This window comes from Macrotis lagotis, chromosome 1, assembly GCF_037893015.1.
Source record: "Macrotis lagotis isolate mMagLag1 chromosome 1, bilby.v1.9.chrom.fasta, whole genome shotgun sequence".
NCBI classification, from domain to species: Eukaryota; Metazoa; Chordata; class Mammalia; order Peramelemorphia; family Peramelidae; genus Macrotis; species Macrotis lagotis.
In genome coordinates, this window is record NC_133658.1 from 337,921,309 (window position 1) to 337,944,016 (window position 22,708).

Sequence of the window (22,708 nt, forward strand, 5' to 3'; positions counted from 1 at the left end):
CTTCCCTCCCCCTTCCCCATTGATTGGCCAATTTTCACTGTAAACATTGATATCTTGAAAATCAGCAAGCACCTTAAATCAGGGAGTGTTTTATTATTTTGCTGATTGTCAAAACTGAAGAAAGTATGGGAGAAACTTTTAATAATGCAGATTAAATGAGGAAAAATGTGTGTTGTGGATACCTTTTTTTCCCCTACAGAGCCAATCATTAAACATTTTCAGCACAACACTGGTACAACATGCTCACAGATGAGTAAATATAGGTTATATACAAAGTAAATACAAAGACATTTGAGAAATGATGGATTGCTAATGTGAGAGGGAATCAGGAATGGATTCTTGAAAGATGTGGCATAGTTGGGAGGAGGAAGAAACTCCAAGCATAGGGACAACCTCTATGGAAGCTTAGACCAGGGAAATGAAATGTAAAGTAAGGGAAAGTCAAGTAGCTAGTTCAGCCAGATCATAGAGTATAGAATTAGCCAGCAAAGGTAATGGGAACACATTTAAATGTCAAAACAAAAAAGAAAAACTGTATCTTGGATATAGTGAGGAACTACAGGAAATTTTTTAACACTATTTGAAGAAAGCCTCTAAGTTTCACTTAACTCTTTCCTTTTTGTTGAGTTCCTTTCCAGACTCACTTATCCTTAACTAGGTGAATGTTGAAGGGGCGAGAGACAAGAGAGACAAGAAAAACAAGTTCTCCAAGTTCTCCTAGATGTTCTGCTGGTCCTGAACTGTCCTACCCCATGATTGTTTTTTATGGGCCCTTGGTGGGAGAGGGCTGCTTTCTCCATTTATTCACCAGAATACAAGTGCTTAAATATGCTCCCCGTTCCCTATTCCACTCCCACTCCTGTGGCACTCTATAATCAACCAGTAAAATAAGGCTCTGGTGCTCGAAGACACTAGGTGATGAAAGTTTGCAATATTCCCACATTCAACAGTCCCTTACACCTTTTCAGAGGTTTTCTTATCAATTTCTCTTGATCTTTCCTTCTCCCAGCTCCCTTCACAAACCGTCAAATCAGCTCTACCTTTGCTCTTCATCTGGATTTAGTGCATTAATATCCTTCCTTATGTCCGGCAATCAGCCAATTTCTAAAGGTTCTAGAATAAAATATCTTTCCCTGACCACCACAGTCCATATATATTATATATATATATATATATATATATATATATATATATATATATATATATATATATATTTATATATGTTGTTTTTGTGCATTGGAATAAAAACTCCTTGAGAACTGTCTTTGATTTTGTATTGCAACCCTATAAAGTGATTGTTATATAGTAAAGGCTTAAAAACAGTTCATTAATTCATTTCATTGAGCTGGAGAATCACATTGTCAGGCTTGTGCTTTAGGATTATCACTTTGGAACATGGGGAAGAGAGATTAGAGAGTGAAAAGACTCAAATTAGCTAGATAATTTGGCAATACTTAAGAAATGATTACTAGTTCACTATTGCCTTGGCCACGTGGAAAGCTATGGAGACTTGAATTAGGGTTGTTGCAAGATAAGCAGAAAAAAGGGAATAGATATGAGAGATTCTGAAGTGACAGAATAAATAAGATAAAAATAATTTTACATGGAGAAGGGAGTAAATAAGAGTGATTATTCTTTCCCCTCCACCTCTTTTGGTTATCTCTCAGATTCTTTCTAAACATTTCTCAAGACACACCCCACTTCTAAAATGATGATATATCTCATTCAAGTTCTCCTTTATAAGGTCTCTTTGGTCTTCTGTAAAACATTAATTGGAGAATCACCATATTTTCCCAGATTCCATAGTAATTATCCATATGGGAAATACTACAGATGGATTGAAATAAGCAAAAAGACGCATAGTAAGAATAACCTTCAGAAATTAAATTACTATATAAACTCCATAGATTTGATGGGGGTAAGCCAAATACATTTTAAAAAAAGCATAGTTAATTTTCAGTAAGGAAAAACTATCATCAATGACAAATAAAGAATCAAATAACCTTATCTAGAATTATAGATATAGTCTGAATCTTTTGCTCATCTTAGCATCATATAATCCTTAAATATTAAAGTTGGTAGAGACCTTAGAATAAAAAAAGAATTAGAACTAGAAGGGACTTTGGAGATCATCTATACTTATAACCATATAAAACTTTAGACTTGGAAGAGACCTTGCATTGGGAGCTTAAGGGGATTTGAGCTTGCTGAATATTTCAAGAGGCATAGCCTTTTTTTTGGGGGGGGGGAACTAGTGGAAAAGAAAAAGGCCATTGTTCTTTCTTTATAATTTCAGTCAAACAAAGAATGGAGGTGGGAGGGAAGCAGGGACTGTAGTCAGCACAGAGCCGGAAGGCATGGAGTAACAATTCTCCAACTTTAATATCTGCTGTTTCATTTTATATTCATCATGTCAGCATAATCTGCTTTTATGGGAATCGTCTTGGTTCCCAACCAAATGTGTTTAGTCCCCTTTTGCTTCAAGTTTGATTGTAATATGACTTGAAGACTTCAATGAAATGTTTATATGTAACGAATGAAGAAATATAAAAGAGAAAATGCAATTGGAAAATCAATCAGTGAGAAATCTGGGTCTGGCCTTTCTCTTGTGCTTACTATCTGTTTGACCTTTTTTTTTTTTAATGGATGAAGGGCTGGATAATCTGGACAAGGATCTCTGCTGCATTTCAGGAAGGGTCCTTGCTTTGGGACAAGTTGATATTGTTCTTTCTCTGAGACAGAGTTTTTCCATGATGGAAAAAGAGTATTGGGACATTATGATGACTTAATATTCACCACGTTCATAGTTGTTTCTCTTTGACCAGAATTGAGTGCTTTCTAAAATGCAAACCTCAAGGAGATCCTTTCCAGGCTCTCCAGTTGCCCTTTGATTAGTGATATAACCTTGACCTTGATGAGGGAACACTACCTTACTGTCCAGGCACTCCCCTTTGCCACTGTAGGTAAATCAGTTCTTCTACATGAGCTACTCCATTTCCTCATATTAAAAGGAAGGGGTTAGACTTCTCCCTAGGTTCCTTCCAGCCCTTCTATGTTCCATCAGTCTATGTTCTGAAGACTCTTATAATTGAATAATTCTGCATGTCTATAAGCATATTCATTCTATAGAATTAATACCTAGGAGAGGTAATGATACCTTGTTTAGGAATGTTTGCACTAATAAAGAACAGAGTAGTCACTGGTCACCATCTAACCCAGAGTCTTTTCAGGAAATGTCTCATGCAAGAAGGGAAAATTGTGTGTGAGTTGCATCATGGTGAATTTTGGGCATTGCATCCAGGGCCGTTTCATCACACGCTTGATTTCTTTGCTATCCATCGGTGAGGATGAATGTGTGGGGGAATTATCATTCTCTGTTCCCCCATCCCAGCAAACTGGATTTGGAAGCTTTGCTTATGTGAATACAGGAAGTATATTGCCCCTCTCATGCCTGACAGTAGTGTAATCCCCCCCCCCTTGCTGGCTCTCAGTGCCTCCTGTCATTGCCTTGCATAGACTTATAGAATAATTAGCTGGGTGCTGAGCAAGGAAGTTTACCTTAATGTCTTAACCTTGCTTCTTGCTGGGACATAGCCTCAGGGCTCAGCACAGCACTAGGGTAATAGGGAGCTGATTGACTGGGTCCCTGAATGAAGAGGAAAGCTTCTGATGTGAGGCCCACAGAGCTGTTACCCTTTTAAACACTTTTACTGCTAGATGCAAAATATATTTGGCAGGGGAATAATGGAGGGCTAGAATTTTAGAACTAGAAGAGACCTTAGTCAAAGTCAAGAGCATAGAACATTATAGTTGAAAGAAACTTCAGAATCATGACTGAAAGACCTAGTGTGGGAGCTGAAGAGAACCTACTTCTCTATGTGTATGGACCTGTGTGCTCATTTATGTAACATATGTGTTGATTTCATGGGGTAGATTATAATAATGTTTTTTTCATTCTGTATAATTCTTGTCCATACATCTCTGTTCTGTTGTTGAATCTGCTGGAGCCTTCATCTGGATCTTTTGCCTAGGTAGCACTGTAGCATTTGGGAGCTATTATCTCTCCCTTGCTCCAAATGACTAACCCACCACTTTTTCTGAAGTACTTTTTCAGTGAAATCTCTAATGCCAACTTGTACATATAGACTATCATTGGATATATGCTGTTATGTAATTGTGCCCACTGTGAATCTCTCTATTTAACCCTATAGGTTACTCACAACTTTAGAAAAATGAAAAATTCATAGTAATAAAGCCTTCCTGGGAAAATATTTATGTAAATATACATATGTCTATATAATCTATATGTTTGTGTTTATATTCCCTTCCAGTTACCCCCTTAGCCCCTAGGAAGCACTTGAAATCAAACACTATGCAGTTTCCCCAAAGTAATCCCATACACACACACACACACACACACACACACACACATATTCGTTGGATCATATATTTAGAGGAGGAAGGAACCTCATAATAGGGAGGGCAGTGTAAGGAAGGAAATAAAGATTCATATAGTACATACTATATACCAGTATTTTCCAAGTATTATCTCATTTGATCTTCAAAACAGCCCTCTGAGATAGATACTGTTATTATCCATTTTACAGTTGAGGAAACTGAGGCAAATGGCTTGTCCAAGGTCACATAGCTAGAATCTGAAATTGAATTTGAACTCCAGACCTAACTTCAGTTCTGTATTGATCATATCATCTAGCTGTCCTTAGAAAATATTACACATCCATCATTTAGGAGATAAGGATCTGAGACCCAAGAGGTTAAAGTGTCTCTCCCAGGATCCCATAGGTTTTAGGTACCATGTCCTTTTGATTTCAATCTATTAGAGCTACAGAGGGCTTAGAAATCATCAAATTCATCCATTCTCCCTCTATTTTATAGATGGGGAAATTGAGAGCTATAGAAATTGAATGATGAACCTAAAGAGTTAAGAAAAAATAAAGCTAGAATGTGTAGGTCTCCTAAATCTAGGATTGCTGCAGTTAATTGCATCTCGCTCTGTCTCTCTGTCTCTCTCTGTCTCTCTGTCTCTCTTCTCTCTGTCTTTCTCTCTCTCACTCTCTCTCTCTCTCTCTCTCTCTCTCTCTCACACACACACACACACACACACACACACACACACATCCTTACTAGGCTACCTTCTTTGCTGAACTGGGAATTTTGTCACCCCAAACTTAGAACTCAAATTTCTTAGCGAAGTCATAAAAATTTCCTTTTCATTGTGTAACATAGTTCTAATATCAGCCTTCCCCAAATGATGAAATATTATAAGACCTGAGCACCTCATAGAAAGGCACTGTACAAATAAAACTTCATTAAAGTAAAGGTTAAGAACTCTTGGCTAGGTTGTCAGGAAAATTTACTTCAGTTTGGGGAGAGGGGTAAAGGCATCACTACTATAAACTTTCTTTTCCCTGCATTTACTTTTAGTATTATTTAAGGCAAATGGTAATAGAATGACTCTTCAGCAATCAGATTTTTCCTAAGACATGGAGATACATTGAAATATCCTTTAACTCAAATAGCTTAATCATATTTTTAATAAATTTATATAATTCATTAACTTAAGTGAACATTTTTGTAAAACAAAAATTTGTAGGATCATAGATTTAGAACTAGAAAGGCCCTTAGAGACCCTCAAATTACAACTGTCTCACTATAAAAATAGGGAAACTCACATAGAAGGTAAAGGACTTACCTAAGCTCCCATTGCTAGCACATATATGAGGCAAGATTCAAAACCAGATTTCTTTGCCTCCAGGTCTAGTGTCATATCTCCTATGCCATGTTCCTGTTCTTTCTTAACAAAAAAATCCATTGCCAATAATTTTGTCAATAGGAACTCATTTTGATGGAATCCTGATTAATGAGCCCTTCCCCCACCACACATAACATTCTGATTTCCTTTATTTCTGATGAAGCCCCAACATTTTGATCTGCATATCATTCCTGGCTGCTTGTCAGAACTGTTAATTCAAGCTTTGATTTGAATTCTGTTTCTGCTGTCCCTGTCTCTACCCACAGCTCCTCCATTGCCTCTGCCTCTGACCAAGGTTTTTTGTCTCCTGACTGCCCTCCTATTAGTGTCTTCTGTTCCGGGTCTGCTTAAAGCTGTCTTTGACCTTTACTTTGTTATGTGAGGATCCATATCTGTCTGGGGACTAAATTAATTATCACCAGTCTGCCTGGGGTACTTAATTATAGGCTGGCTATCCCTTGGTGGTGCCAACTGAGGCAACTTTTGTCATCCAAAGTCTCTGTGAAAGAACATTTTTTTCTCTCTACTTCCTTTTACTCCCTGCCACCCCATATAAATGAGTATGGGTTAGAGTATCTCTCAACTCTCAACCAGCTGTGCCATCACAGTGCCCAGTAAAATTCCTCCTTACCTGATGGAAGACTGTAGTCTCTTGAATGCTTTCTCAGATACCCTATGCTGAAACCCTGACAATTTCTTGGTATTTTGGTTATTACTAGACTTATACCCAAGTTTTCTCTGCTTACTGGCTCATTCTAGCCTCTATTCTTCAGGTCTTTAAATTTATATGTTTTTTTTCATTAGTTTCTTAGTCATAAGATAATAACTAGAAAACTGATTATTTAATTATTTTCAAATTTACTCCAATTCAAGTTAAAAATTGTTCTCAAAATGGAGGTACTTCTAGAAGTCAACAAGCATTTGTGTGCCTTTTCTGTGCCTGGGTCTATGTTAAGCTCTGGTGGTACAAAGAAATAGGGGGGGGGACAAGCAAAGAAAAAAAAACAAACAAACCTTTCATTCTCTCAAAGAGTTCACTGTAATGAAGAAAGCATGCCACCAAATTGAGCAACACACCCCCGCCCCCACCCCCCCTCACCCCTACCCCCCACACAAATTAAATTGTAGTTAATCAACAGAGGGAAAGCACTAGCTTTAAAGTGATCAAGAAAGTGAAATATGGGCTGGAATCTGAAGAATACAAGGAGACAGACATGAGGAAGGACAAAACTCCAAGCATGGAAGAAAGCCAGAGAAAATGCATATAATTAGAAAAATAATTTGTTGTTTGAGGAACAACAAGGAGGCTGGAGTCTCTGGAACACTGAATATGTGGTGGAAAATTAGGTATAAAAATACTGAAAAGATAGAATTATAGCTAGATTAGAAGAGCTTTGAATATTAAACAAAGTACTTCATATCTGATCCCAGAGGTGATTGGAAGCCACTGGAGTATAATGAATAGATCAAGGAAGCACAATTTGATAACTAAGTGGAGAATATGCTAGAATGGGGAGATACTTTAGGCAAAAGCATCTGGAAGTCTATCACTTTAGTCCAGGTATGAGTTCATAAAGGTCTTCACCAAGGAGATGGCAGTACTGAGGCAGAGAAGAGAACACTCAATATGATAGAGGTATTATCAAGGCAGAAATTACACAACTTGACAACAGATTGGTTGGGGTAGGTTAGGGTAAGAGAAAATAAGGATTTGAGAATGCTGCTCAGGATTACAAACCTTGGTGTCTAATGGGGGTGGTACTCTCAAAAAAACAGGAAAATGGTGGGGAATAGATATGAGAGTTTAGATTTGAACATGTGGAATTTAGGATATCTATGGGAAATCCAGTTCAAGATGCCCTATATGCATTCAGATATGTAAGATTAAAGATTAAGAGAGAGGGTAGAATTGGATAAATCTAAGAATTATCAGCCTGGAGATGATAATTAGAGTCAATGGATCATATAACAGACCAAATAAAACAAAAAATGTTACGTATTTCTGAATGAAAACTCCTTGTGGACAGTATCTATTTTCCTTTTTTGTTTTGCCTATCAATGTCCTTATACATAGCATTTAATAATATTTTTGATTTGTATTAAATCGAATCTACAATGTCCGAAATACATATACTGACTTGCCTATACAATACAACTATACATAATAACCTGAAAAATTAACATTTTTCATCCAGTTTAATTTTCTGTCATGCATTGTTTTTCTGGTCTCCTCTTGATAAGCATATATTTCATTGAGGAAGCCCTGTAATGTTTGGGAGCTTGAAGCAAAAACAATGTGATCCACAAATGAGAGTATTTGGAGAACTTTAGCAATATTAGAGAACTCTTTTTTCTTCTAAATCTTCCACAGGACAACTACAATGATAGCAGCAAACAACTTGGAAGAGGACTCATTTCTTTTTTTTATGCTTCACTTGAGGTGAATAATCAGGGGATCATTAAGCAGCATTGGTTGCACTTCTTAAGAAATCTTGTTATTTAGATATGTACAAGAATGACTCCCTATTGGAGAAGAATCTTTGAGGCTTCCTCCGGAGTCAAACACAATTTTGTCTTTTAATTTGATAAAGTCAATGAGAAATAACACAATAAGAACTATAACTTTTTGAAAATTTGTGACAATAAAGATGTAGTCTACTATAACTTTCCCCCCCACAGAAACTTCCCTCATTTTTCATCAAGGAATCCCTCAATCTGTGGATAGATCATTACTATGATTAATCATTTGAATATTGGTGGTTTTGTTTCAAATGTCTTTTTGCAAATAATTGTGTTTTCATTATTTTTTCTCGTAATGTAGGAACTTTAGAACAAATATGTAACAACACAGAATATTATAGTTGGGTAGTATCTTTAGAATAAGGAATATTAGAATGTAGGATATTTGTTTTCCATCAAATTCCTCCTCCAATGTCTATTTGCATCATAGATGTGATCATGGTTTCACAGAGATTTTTCTAGCCTAGCACAGCTTCCAGTCAGAAGGGTTTTGAGTTCTATTGTCTAAAAATCATTGTAATTTTAACACCAGGCTAGTTTCAGATTGATAGTATAGTAGAAAGAGCATTGTTTTAGTTTCATAGGGGTTTTTCGGTTGTTTAATCATTTCCTTTTTTGACTCATGTGATAGTTGAAGGAACTGAGGCAAAAAGAGTTGTGATTTGTCCAAGGTCACACAACTAGTAAGTGTCTGAGGCTGGATTTCAACTCAATTCTTCCTGACTCCTGATCTTTCTTTGTCTCCACTATGCACCACTGGGTTCAAATTCTGCCCCCTTTTTTTTGTTTGTTTTGTTTTCTGACTGAGTATCTTTGGTTAAGTTATTGAATGTATTTGAACTTTAGATTTCTCATCTGTAAAATGATTGAATAATACTAGATGACCTCGGAATTACTTTGAAGTTCTTCATCTATTATCCTGTGATTTTATTTTTTTGATGTTGGACATTTTAAAAGTCTGTTTACCATGCTGAAGAGAGGTTGCAATTTACATAGGTGGTAAATATCAATAAAATCACTGACCTTTTTAGTGTTGAATAAACGGTCTTTAGCTCTGGAATTGACCTTAGGCATTCACAAGGGCACCCACTCCATCTCTCATTTTACAGATAAAGAAACTGAAATAGAGAGAAGAAATAACCTTACCAAAAAGGTCACAAAACAATGCAGAGGCAAACTCTGACCTAGAACCCAAAACTAAAGAGTGTCATATATTAACCCATCTATTCATTGATGATAATATTTTAATAGCCTATGAAGTTATGCAAAAAGAATCCTAATAACACAAATAAATGCAATACCAAAATGTTTCTAAAAGAAATCTGGCAAGTTCAGAAGTCAAAGAGATCTCTTAAATAGTAATTATTATTTTATATTGATGGGTCATTAAGATCTGCCTTTCTATAAAACTATTCAAGCATTTTATTATTTTTTATTCTTGTTAATTTTAGTACAGTTGGTTCAATTGGAGAATTGAGTTTTTATTTCTGACCCTGTTTTGCCACTTCCCATGTACAGTAGAAAAAAAGGAATTTTGTACAACTTTAATACTGATATTTAGAGAAATAAGGATGCTGCTGCACCAAAACTATTACTTAAAAAAAATAATAATCAAACTTTTCAGTTGACTAGGGTGACAAAAAACTTTTTCATCTAAAATTAGTCTTATCATTTTATTTAATATGGGTTGTAGATTCCCATTGGACTCCTATTTTTTGAATTGTGTGGGCCAAGACTAATAATATGATCTTTCTATTTTATTTGTCTCTTCTGTACAACTAGATTCAATTCCGCAAAAATTAAGTATGCACTGTGTACAGAACACTATGAGAGATGAAAAGTTAAGAGGACATATAATCTCTGCCTCCATTTAACTTATTTATTCTTAGGTCTAATCTCTTTAGAACTATGTATGTCATGTTATTGTTGTGAGAAAATAAGGAGTTTTTTAAACCTTAAAGCACTTTATAAATATAAGTTAGCATTTGTATTATTATGAAACTGAGACTTTGGGGAAAGAGATAAAGATTTATCCAAGATCACATAATTCAGGGTTCTGTTTAGTTTCTTTTTAGTATGCACGTCCAACTTCAGAAGTGTTTGAAGTTGATTTGATAAAATAACCTTGTTGCCACCCAGAAATACTGTATATTATGTTATGTCCCCCCCCCCAAGTGTTTACAGAAAACTATGTATGGGCCACTTAATTAATCAACTATTCTTTTTGTTTTTTTTTTCTCTTCTAGAGATGTCAGGAACAGCAGCAGACATCTCCTTGGTACACTGGCGACAGCAGTGGCTAGAAAATGGCACCCTCTATTTCCATGTCTCTATGGGCAGTGCTGGGCAGCTATCCAGGGCCACCCCTCCCACTCTCCAAGAGCCCTCAGAGATTGTGGATGAGCAGATGCACATCCTGCATATTTCTGTGATGGTGAGTGTTTGAGGAAGGAAGGAGGGAAGTCAGGGATTTGCAAATCAGAAGGCTTGGTGTCATGAGTTTTTTTGGGGGGGAAGTAGGAAGGGGAGGTGGGATTTGCATTCTTGTTGATGGTAAAATGACTCAATTGTGTGAGGGGATGTTGCTTTGATAAATCAAGGGTCATTTGAGTTTCTCAATATCACTTGGGCTGATTTGTAGCCACCAATCACTTATCCATGGTGATAAATTAATATGTTACATAAAACAAATTGAAAACCTTCTAATGTCCTAGATCTTTTCCTGAGATCAATGGGAAGATGGCTTTATTATTTGACATATACACTGCTCAAAGCTTAAAACCCACCCTGGTAGTAGACTTGACACTTTGATGGAATTTTATAGAATCAGGGAACATCAAAATTGGAAAAGAAATTAGAACTCTTTAAAGGCTAGAACCCTGAATAATTGATTTTATAAGAAACTCAGAAAATCCTCTTGGATACCAGATTCTGGATAACAAAATGTCAAAATTTAGGGATCATAAATTTAGAGACAGAATCAACCTTAGAAAAGAACACTCCAATCCCTTCATTTTAGAAGGAAAAACCTCTGTTTTAAGTGTTAAGTAACTTTTCCAGATCTTCTTCACTACAAGCCTATTCCTCTTTCCATTCTACCATGTTCTCTGTAAGTTGAGAGGAGTCTTCTGGTCTTTCTCATCTTCACTGATCCATGAATTTCATCTTCCTTGGTCTATCATTCTTTTCAGGAAATAGTGTTTGTTTCATAGATCCAGAGTTTGTTGGTCTGCCAAATTGAACTGAGTTAAAATCATAGCCTTCCTTAGAATGGGTCATATTAATTATGTTGCTCTTGGGATCAAAAATTCAACATATATTAAGAAGTTCAATGTATTTGGGAAAATGTTTTAAAACTATTATATGTTGTACTAATATTTTATATTATATAATTATTACAATATATTAAATATTATATAATATATTTGTAAATATTATATATTTATATTTCAAAACAGTTTTCCATATAGTATCTCAGGAGATACTCAAAATTAACCCATTTATTATTAATGCCTATTGTCTCCCTTCCTCAAATGAAGAAAACGAGGCACAGTACAGGAATTCAGGTTTCAAGACCCCTTCCACTATGTTCTTGGTGGGTTTCCTGTTTTTTTCTTTAAATCCTCTGCATTTAGTTTGGATTTGATCTGAAGCAGGGAATGTGTGCATTCTTTCTTAGAAATTAACTCCAGTCAGACAGCAACTTTAATTTTGAACTTCAAGGATACAGATCATGTGAGGGAACAAATCAACATCCTTTGTGTTATTTAAGAAGTATATGTGATAGTTGTATGTATGTGAATAGCATATGTAATATACATATATGTGTTTATAAATATGTATGTTTTTATATATATATGCAAATGTCTGTATCTAGATTTAGTTCTCCATATAATATATTCACCAATATAACCCACATAGAAGTGTACATATACAATTATGTTTATATACATATATACACACATCATACATATATGTGTATTTATACCATTTGGCTTTAAGCCAAATGAGAGAGTATGTGTTTATAATATGAACATAATATAAGTATATGATGTTACATTGTGGCCTCAGACACTAGCTATGTATCCCTGAGCAAGGCACTTTACTTTTATCTGACTCAGTTTCCTGATTTAAAATGGAGATAATAATAGCAAATACCTGTCAGGATTGTTGTCAGGATTAAATGAGATAATAGTTGTCAAGTGTTTAGCATAATGCTTAGCACATAGTAGATGCTTAATAACTACTTATTTTCCTGCTTTCCTTTGAGTATCTTCTCTTCTATTCCCATCTTAATCCCAAAGGTCACCAGTGCCTTATTTTTTCTTTTCCACCCATCAATATATTTTACTATAGTTTCTGTCCTTTCAATTAGCCTTCTTCATCAAAATCTACCTATTGCATGCCCTAACTCCTCTGGCCTTGAACAGTATAATATAAGGAGAATCAATATAATACAATGTAGTGAGAGGAAGACTGGACTTTGAGTCAACAAGACTAGGTTCTTTCTAATCTTGCTCTTGCAACTAACTTACCATGTGACTTTGGGCAATTTAGTTCTCTGGATTTCTATTTTCTCATCTGAAAAATTATGGACTTGTAATTAGATGGTTTCTAGTGTCCCTTCCAGCTCTAATATTCTATATCTTAACATTCTATGTCTTTATTATTTACATCTCACACACTTATTAAAAGACTTGAGGCATCTTGCATTTAATTAAATAGTGAAACATAACATGTTCGAATATAAAGCAGAATGAAAACCATCCAAAGGAAGCAGACAGAGTAGATGTTTTCTATCACCTAAAAATAGTTTCCAAGTATCACTTCAGTTGATGAACTGATGAGAATACAGCCTTTGGGCAATGAATTGGATTCTAAATCAGGGTAACTATATATGTTTTCTCAGGTTCCTCACCTTGATAGAGCGATAGGAGGAGTGAGATCCCACTCCTGACAAAACTCTGTTGCCTTTGATAGCATCATTGTTGTTAATACTACAACTTTTGTCACATGATTGCCAAGGTCAACCAAGTTAATACATGCTGGATCATCCTCAGATACTATTCTTTTCACCTTCATTCTATTACCACATGAAGAAAGTGGTCAGAGCAAACAACTGTGTGCAATTACTCCAAGGTAAAATACTGGACTCATATTCTGGGGATGCTGGCAATTAACAAAAGTACAGAAGAGTAAAACTTTGGGCTTGACCTTGTTAGGATTGTTTGCTCTATTTCTGTAAAGTCTTTCTCTTGGAAGAAGAATTAGCCAGGGAGCCAATTAAAATCTATTTGACTATGGATTGTGTGTGTGTGTGTGTGTGTGTGTGTTTGTGTGTGTGTGTTTGTGTGTGTGTGTGTATGTGTATGGAGGGCGGAGGGGTACATTGCTTCCTAGTGACTGTCCCTGGATATCTTTGTGTTTCTAATGTGATTCCATGAAAAGAGTGCTATATTTGTGAGTCAGATAATCTGAATTCAAATTTCTGTTCTTCCCCTCACTATGAGAATTTGGGTAAATTATTGGATCTCTTTTGACACAGTTTCTTCAGTTATTTAATTTTACAGGTTATAATTTTATTGGTTGTCCAATTACAAAAGTAGTTTTCACCATTCATCTTTTTCCAGGCTTTTGAGGTTTGCATTTTTCTGCCATACTCGATCCCCCTGCCCCCCGCCATGGAGTCTAAACATCTAATATAAGTTATCCATGTACAATTGCATTTGACATATTTCCATATTCCTGTTTTGAAAAAGGAATTATAACTAAGGGGAAAAAATAAGAGAACAAAAGAAGTAAAACTCAAAATAAATTTTAAAAAAAGTGAATGTAATATGCTTTGTTTGTATTTAGACACCATAATTGTTGTTTGTTTGTTTTTGTTTTCATTTTACTTTTGTTTTTTTCCTGGATATAGATCATATTTTCCATAACAGGTTTCTCAGGATTGTCCTTGATCACTGAACTGCTTAGAGTAGCTGCTTCCATCATAGTTGATCATCTCAAAGTGTTGCTATTAATGTATACACTGTTCTCCTGATTCTGCTCACTTTTCTTAACTTTAGTTCATGAGAGTCTTTCCGGGCTTTTCTTACATCCAACCAAACATGATTTCTTACAGGACAGTAGTCCTCCATAACACTCATATACCATAACTTGTTCAGCCATCCCCCAATTTATTACTATACCCTCAATTTCCAATTTGCTTCTACTAAAAGAGCTGTTATAAATACTTTTGTACATGTGGGTCTTTACCTCTTTTTTATGATCTCTTTGGATTATAGATCTAGTAACGGTATTGCTGGATCAAAGGGTAGGCACAATTTTATTATCCTTTGATGACAGTTCCAAATTCCTCTCCAGAATGGTTGAATTAGTTCATAGCTCTACCAACACTACATTAGCTGTCCCAGTTTTCCTATATCCTCTCCAATATTAATCATTTTCCTTTTGTATTATTTTACTCAATCTGATAGGTTTGAGGTAGGACCTCAGAGTTGTTTTAATTTGCATTTGTTTAATCAATAATATTAATCAAAAATTTCTTTATCTGTAAACTTCCTGTTCATATTCTTTGACCATACATCAATTAGAGAATTACTTGTATTTTGATAAATTGGACTCAGTTCTCTGTTTTAGAAATGAATCCTTTATCAGAAATATTACCTATAAAATGGTTTTCTTTCTGCATTACCTCTAATTTTAACTTCATTAGTTTTCTTTGTGTGAAACCTTTTAATTTATTGTAGTTGAAATTATACAGTTTGCAACTTATAATGTTCTTTCTCTTGTTTGATCATAAATACCTCCTATTTCCATAGATCTAACAGATAAATTATTCTTTGTTATCCTAATTGACTCTGGTTATCTAGATCCTATGCCCATTTTGATTTTATATTGGTATAGGGTATATTGATGTCAATCTTTGCCTAGTTTCTGCCAAACTATTTTGCTGTTTTCCCAGTAGTCTTTCTCAAAAAGGTGAGTTCTAGTCTGGAAGATTTTGTTTTATCAAATAATAGATTACCATAGACATTTGCTACAGTTTCTTTTGTATCTGATCTATTCCACTGAGTCCATCACTCTATTTCTTAGTCTATATCAAACAGTTTTGATGACTGATGCTTTATAATATAATTTTAATCTGTTTGGGCTAGGCCCCTTTCTTTTGCATTTTTTTCAGTAATTCCTTTGATATTCTTTACCCTTTGTTCCTCTAGATGAATTGTGTTGGTATTTCTCTAGTTCTATAGAATATTTTTGGTAGTTTGATTGGAATAGCAGTGCATAGAGGGGCAGCTAAGTGGTATAGTGTATAAAGACCACCCCTGAAGTCAGGAGATCAGAGTTCAAATCCAGCATCAGATGCTTGGCATTCAATAGCTTAGTGACTCTGGGCAAGTCATTTTTCCTCAAATACCCTGAAAAATGAAAAAGAAAAAAGAAAAGAGGTATGGCACTGAATAAGTAGTTTAATTTAGGTACAATTAACATTTTTGTTTTATTAACTATATCTACTCATGAGTAGTTGACATTTTTTCCTATTATTTTTGTTTAAAGTATTTTATAATTGTCTTATAGTATCTGAGTTAAACTGTATGAACACAATTATAAAACACTTCTTACCCAAATAAAGTCAATGTAAACAATTGGGAAAATGTCAATTGCTCATGATTAGGTCAAACTAATATAATAAAAATGACAATTTTACCCAAATTAAATTACTTATTCAGTGCCATATGAATCAAACTACCAAAATAACTATTTTACTGTGCTAGAAAAAAATAGTAACAGAATTCATCTGGAGCAACAAAAGGTCAAGAATAGCAAGGGAACTAATGGAAAAAAAAATGTAAAGGAAGAGGGCCTAACTCTACCAGATCCAAAACTATACTATAAAGTGCCAGTCAGCAAAAGTGCCTATTACTAGTTAAGAAATTGAGTAATGGATCAGTGGATTAGGAAAGGTTGCAAAGAAATTGTAGTAAATGACTGTAGTAGTCTACTGTTTGATAAACCCAAAGACATCAACTGCTGGGATAAGGACTCACTATTTGACAAAAATTGTTAGGAAAACTGGAAAATAGTGTGGCAAAAACTTGCCATAACCCCACATCTCACACTCTATACCAAAATAAGATCAAAATAGGTACAGGATTTAGACATAAAGGATGACACCACAGATAAATTAATAGGCAAAAAATACTCTATGTATCTGATTTATGGAAAGGGGATAAATATATGACTAAATAAAAAATTAGAGTACATTATAAGCTTCAAAATGTGAGACTTATAATATTAAATTAATAATATTAATTTTTTAAATTGCACTAATATAATCAATGCTGCCAAAATTAGAAGGAAAGGAGAAAGCTGGGAAACAATCTTCATAACTAGGAGTTCTGATAAAGATCTCATTTCTAGAATATATATATAGAGAGAATTGCATCAAATTTATAAGGTCACAAGTCATTCCCCAATTGATAAATGGTTAAAGGATATGAACAGTTTTCAAATGTAGGCATTAAGGCTATGTGTAATCATATGAAAAACTGCCATAAATTATTATTGATTAGAGAAATGCAAATTAAAACAACTATTGGGTATCACCTCACACCTATCAGATTGGCCAAGATGAGAAAAAAGGAAAATGATCTATATTGGAGAGATTGTGGGAGGATTGGGATGTTGGTGTGTTAATAGTAGACTTGTGAATGGATCCAACAATTCTGGAAAGCAATATGGAACTGTGCCCAAAGAACAATAAAAATATTCATTCTCTTTGGCCCAGCAATTCCAATTCTAGGCCTACACCCAGAAGAAATCATAAAAATGGGAAAAGTCCCACATTGTCCAAAATATTCATAGCTCTTTTTGTAATGGCAAAAAACTGGAGATTGAGGGGATGCCCATCAATTGGGAAATGGCTAAACAAGTTATAATAAATAAATACTATGGAATATTATTGTTCTTTAAGAACACATAAATAATCAGACTCAAGAGAAGCATGGAATGACTTACAGGATCTGATGCTGAGTGAAGGGAGCAGAAGCAAGAGAACAACATGCACAATTATGAGATGATCAAACTTGATGGAAGCAGCTCCTCTCAGCAGTTCAGAGAGCTAGGACAATCATATTACACTAGTTATGGACGATGTTATCGCTATCCAGAGGAAGAAAGACAAAACCACAACAAAAAATCAACCCTTCAGAATCTGATCAACACTTTAACACTTTTATAAAAATTATCTCATGTATTTCTTTCCCTTAATCATAATTCCTCTTATGGAATATGACTAATCAGTAAATATGTTTATCAAAAATATGTGTATACAATGCTAACCCGACTGTTCCCTGCTGAGGGAAGGGGTGTAGTAAAGGAGGTTGGAAGGAAATTTTGTAACTTAAAAATATACATGTGCATATAGATAAAAAATAAATAAATAGTAATCTTTTTAAAAGGTCAATGATAGGTATTTCTCAAAAAAATACCTTTGAATTAAAAATGAAAGAAAAAAATTTAGAGCTAGGGAGAATTTAGATGCTATCTAGTTCAATTTCATCATTTTACATTTTATAAGGCTGAGACCAATAGAGAGACTAAATGACTTGTGCAAGATCATGCAGATAATAAGTAGAAAACTTAGATCTTCTGACTCCAAATCCTATGATATTTTACCTGTATTCCACTGCCTTTCTCCTATGTTAGGTTTTTCCTTTGTTTACATGGTTCAATACCTTAATAGCTGATGATTTGGGAAACAAGTTTGGAGATTAAAAACAAGAAAAACACTTGATTCTCTGACAGAAGTGTCTGCACTCTTCTTTTAGGAACAACCACCTAGTCACTGCAGACATACAAACAGTCCTGGGCTATTGGAGTGAAACCAGAGTAAGTATTTAGGGCTCATTAGATTGACAATAGAGAGTTTTTAATATCAGCACCAGATGTGTTTCATTGCATTATTAATACACAGAAGGTAGGATTCTGCTACCTGATGAATTCCCCAAGCAACTTTGAGAAGTCATGTGGTCCAATTCCATCATTTCATAGATGAAGAGACAGGGACTTAGGGAGAGGAAGTGATCTGACCAAGGTTACCAAGCTCCAGTCCCCAGACTCAGATAGTCTAATATGCTCCCTCCTAGATGACATAGAGGAAGGCCTCCAGCATCATCTAAGGAGGATTCAGGACAAGGTTAAGCTTCCATGGACAGGACTGAATGAAAAGATATGGATGGGTTGTAATCTGATGGAGGGAGGACCTGAATCCTTGAGATCATTTGTCATTGAACAAAGTGATATTTAAAGCCCTGTGATTTCTTACTTTTGACCCTAGGAAAGATACTTCCATTTTCTGAACCTTAATTACTTCATTTATAAAACAGGAATAATGATACTTGATCTACTTGCTTCTCAGAATTAAAAATGCTTGGCAAACCTCAGAGTTCCATAGAAAGGGGTAGATATACATTTGTAAATTTTTGTGTAACAGCCATACAAAGAAAAGGGTTCAAGGTTTCAACTAGAAAGCCCTAAAAAGAACCAGAGAAGGATGAATTAAGAGGTAGGAAGATCAGAGCAAGCTGAAAGAAAGGGCATAGACAAGGACTTGTGGGGAGAGAGGTATCTCATTTAGTCCAGAAGGCAGACCTTAAGTTCCCCACAGGCAGAGAGAAAAGAAGGGGGAAGGCAGAAATACTGCAGTACAGAACCAAATGGAAGGAAAGTCTGTGAGAAGGCAGGGGAGCTCTGGAGATACTGCAGTGCAGAGCTGAGCAAGGGAGAGAAGTCTGTATGCATGCAAGCAGACGTGCATGAGCTGTGTTGGAAGGAGAAAACAGTGCTAGGGCCCAAACTCTCCCACCTGCAAGCATTCTCCCCTCCTTCCCCTGATAGTTTTATTGTCTCATCTTTTTTATATATATCTTTTCATGGGATTCTCTTAGGGTTTAGGATTTCAATCAAATTCCAATGCGTGCCTATGCATCTGTGTATGTGTGTGTGTGTAGAGATAGGACTTATATGCACTGTATACACACAAACTATATATAATGTAAACATAGACCAATTTATGTATATATGTGTATTTATGTGTAAATGCACATGTATAAATACACGTACATATATATGTATGTATGTGTGTGTGTATATATATATATATATATATATATATATAGAGAGAGAGAGAGAGAGAGAGAGAGAGAGAGAGAGAGAGAGAGAGAGATTGTCAGTTCTTTTTTTTTGTAAAGAGCTGCAGACAAGGCTAACCCATATTAGCAAGGCTGATTCTTGTAATCTAAACAATCACATCCACTTAGATAACCCATTGAATTCTCTAATCCTACATCTCTACCTGTATCCCACCTGTTTATTCTGTTGCCTTAGTTCTTCCATATCAAGGAAGAAAAAAAAGGTCTGATAAACTCATGCTCATAATACTGGGAGTCATGTATTATTTGTGATTAAAGAAAAAAAATTAAGTCTCATTAGTTTTTGCTCCAATAAATCCCATTTCTGATGTCTCTTCAAAGTGTAACTAGATTTCTTGAAGGCTATAAGAACAGAGTACAAGCATTAGTAGGTTTACAAATTCAAAAGAGTTTTAATACAAAATCAGTGATGAACTCCATATCTGCTGTCCAAGTATCATTCTAGCATTCTAGCATGGTCTGGGTGGGGAAAGATTTTCTGGCTAAAATATCTCTTGAAGATTTAAGTTGTCAAAGGATGGTCATCTACATCAGGAAATAGAAGCATCATATATACTAATAGAATCACTGATGCTTGAAGTATTGATGTCACAATGTTAAAGCCTTCTAGGTAGACAGTGCAAGTATTTTATCTCTATTTTTAGATTAGAAAATAGACTCAAGGAAGTTAAGGAACTATGGAACGTGCACATGATTTTACAGTTTTATTAGAACCTCAACTTGAAAAGAGACTGAAAGTTGGCTTAGTTTTTGAGGCATGATGGTAATACATGAGGAATCCCTAGTGTTTATCCAACCACAAAATGTTAATGCATGCTTAAAGGATATAAGACAAGGCTTGGATAATACTATATAGTTATGAGTATCAAAGTTATCACTCAATGATCCCTCCTCTCCCAGGCCTGCTCTCTGATTCTCCAGACTACCAACATGCCTCAGCTGCTTTGTTACCCTGGAAGATCCACTTATGCTTGTGACCCTCTCCTCTCATTGGTGAATTCCTCCTAAAAAAAACATTTGGAAGAAGGGTAAAAGCTGGTCAGGTTTCCTTCATCTCCCAAATAATTTCAACTCCAAGTGCACCCACCCTGCTTGACATGCATCTCATTAATAGAAGAAGGCCTCAAATAAAGGGACATAATCCTGAAGCAAACAGTACTAGCTCATGTTCTAGAACAAGGACATAAGCAAGAGCAAAAAAGGAACCTGCCCATAATGACATTTGCTTTGGAAGATTGATCCCAGGACTAAAGATAAAGAGACAGTCAGCCTAGAATAAAGAAGACTTGAATTCAGTTCTAGCCTCCAATATTTATTAGTTGGTATGATCCTTGGCAAGTCATTTTACTTCTGTTTGCCTCAATTTCCTCATTTATAATATGAGAATAGTAATATCAGAAATCTCATAAGTTATGAAAATGAGATGACATATTTTGTAAATATCTTTGCAAATATTAAAGTGCTATATAAATGCTTATTATTATTATTATTATTTTTATTGATGATATTTATCAAATGTTCTAATGGCTACAAATTGATTTAAACACAGTTTTGTTAAATTCTCATACTCACCCTGAAAGGCATGTGAGTCAATTATTATCATCCATATTTTGCAGATGAAGAAACTGAGGTCCAGGGGTCTAATGACTTGACCCAAGGTTAATAAAACTATTACTCAGTAAAACCAGCAGTCAAACTTTAGTTCTTTGAACACTGAAGTCCAGATTCTACTTTTATTATGTGATTACCATATCAGGTTTGATTCTTTATTTCTTCTTAGATATGGATGTTTGGAGAAAATGATGCACTGGGCTATCATAAGAATTCAGGGGAAGTTTATGGATACAGGTGCCAGCTAATAGGCAACTGCATTTATGTCACTGTGGTAATCATCCCTTCTGTAAAGCCATGGATACAGTCTAACAGTTACCCAATTCCAACTTCTACTGCTAATGTTCCCCAGCTCAAGGGCATCTTTAATAGCAAAATAATACTTGTGTTGTTTTTTTTATCCTTCTGTTTTTGTAATCTCTCCCCAATGAGACATAACATTAATTACCACAGTTAACAGAAATTCTGTCTCCAGTACTGCTGACACCCTCTTTATCTTGGCTCTAGGTTTCCAGAGCCATCTCCCCAATGAAAAGAATTTTTTAATACATGCAAATTTATTATTTTACTTAGTTACCTTCTCTCCTCCCTCTTTTGCACCATCAAAAGTTGAAAAGAATCAATATTGTGTGTGTGCACATGCATGCATTGTTTTCATAATCTAGCTGTCATTTAGGGCTAATTGTGTTGTTTCCTCTTGTGTGGAAGTAAATCTTATCTGTTTTGGATTAAAATTCAATGAAGGTCATAGCAGCTCGAAAACTTACCAGGCTGCTGCAATTAATGTTCATTTGGCTTTGATAAATTGGAATGCTCCCCACAATAGGACTGGAGTGGATTTCCGAAGCCATAATTCTTCCATTAACTCAATGATTCTGCACATGATGGAGGGCCTTGTCGCTGTTCTGTTTGTCATCTGTCACTTCAAGGATCCAGGCATATGCCTGATATGATTTATCATGATTATGGAGTCTGCTTGTGTCAAAACATTTAAAACTGCTAATTATTCTTGTCCCTGTAAATTGCTGAATTAAACAAAATGTGAGATTTCCCTCCCCCCCCCAATTCTAAGCCCTATGGTTCCATTATCTAGGGTATCATAAATTCTTTCCTAGGGCTACATGGAAATGCTTGATTTGAAAACCATGCTTAATTATTCACTTATTCATTCAGTACACACTTATTGATATCTATTGTATGATCAACCCTGTGCCTGATCACTGTTGGGAGACACAAGAATTGATATAGGTAGATGAGTCTCAGAAACATTAGTTCCAGTTCTGATAATATCCATGAAGTCCTGAGCAAGTAACTTCATCTCTTTATGTGTCTCTTACTCATCTGTAAAATAGGGATAATGATATTGATATTTATTACTTCATATATTATTGAAAGACTCAAGTGAGATAATTGAAGCAGAATACACAAGATGGCTAGAGTGATGGACCTGCATTTAGGAAGACAGCTTCAAAGTCTGACTATCTTACTTTCTACCTCTGTGACCATTGGCAAATCACTTAATCTGAACTTCAGCTTCCTCATGTATAAGCTATTAATAAATTTAATATAGCCTATGTCATAGGAT

General features: G+C 35.2%; 1 protein-coding gene across 1 annotated transcript in view; it reads left to right on the plus strand.

Annotated features, from left to right (window-relative positions):
• Positions 1-22,708, plus strand: part of ASTN2 (astrotactin 2) — a 1,297,121-nt gene that overhangs the window by 162,230 nt on the left and 1,112,183 nt on the right. Inside the window, exon 2 of the mRNA XM_074211727.1 lies at positions 10,540-10,727. Coding sequence (XP_074067828.1) covers positions 10,540-10,727 — 188 coding nt within the window. The remainder of the gene's footprint in view (positions 1-10,539; positions 10,728-22,708) is intronic.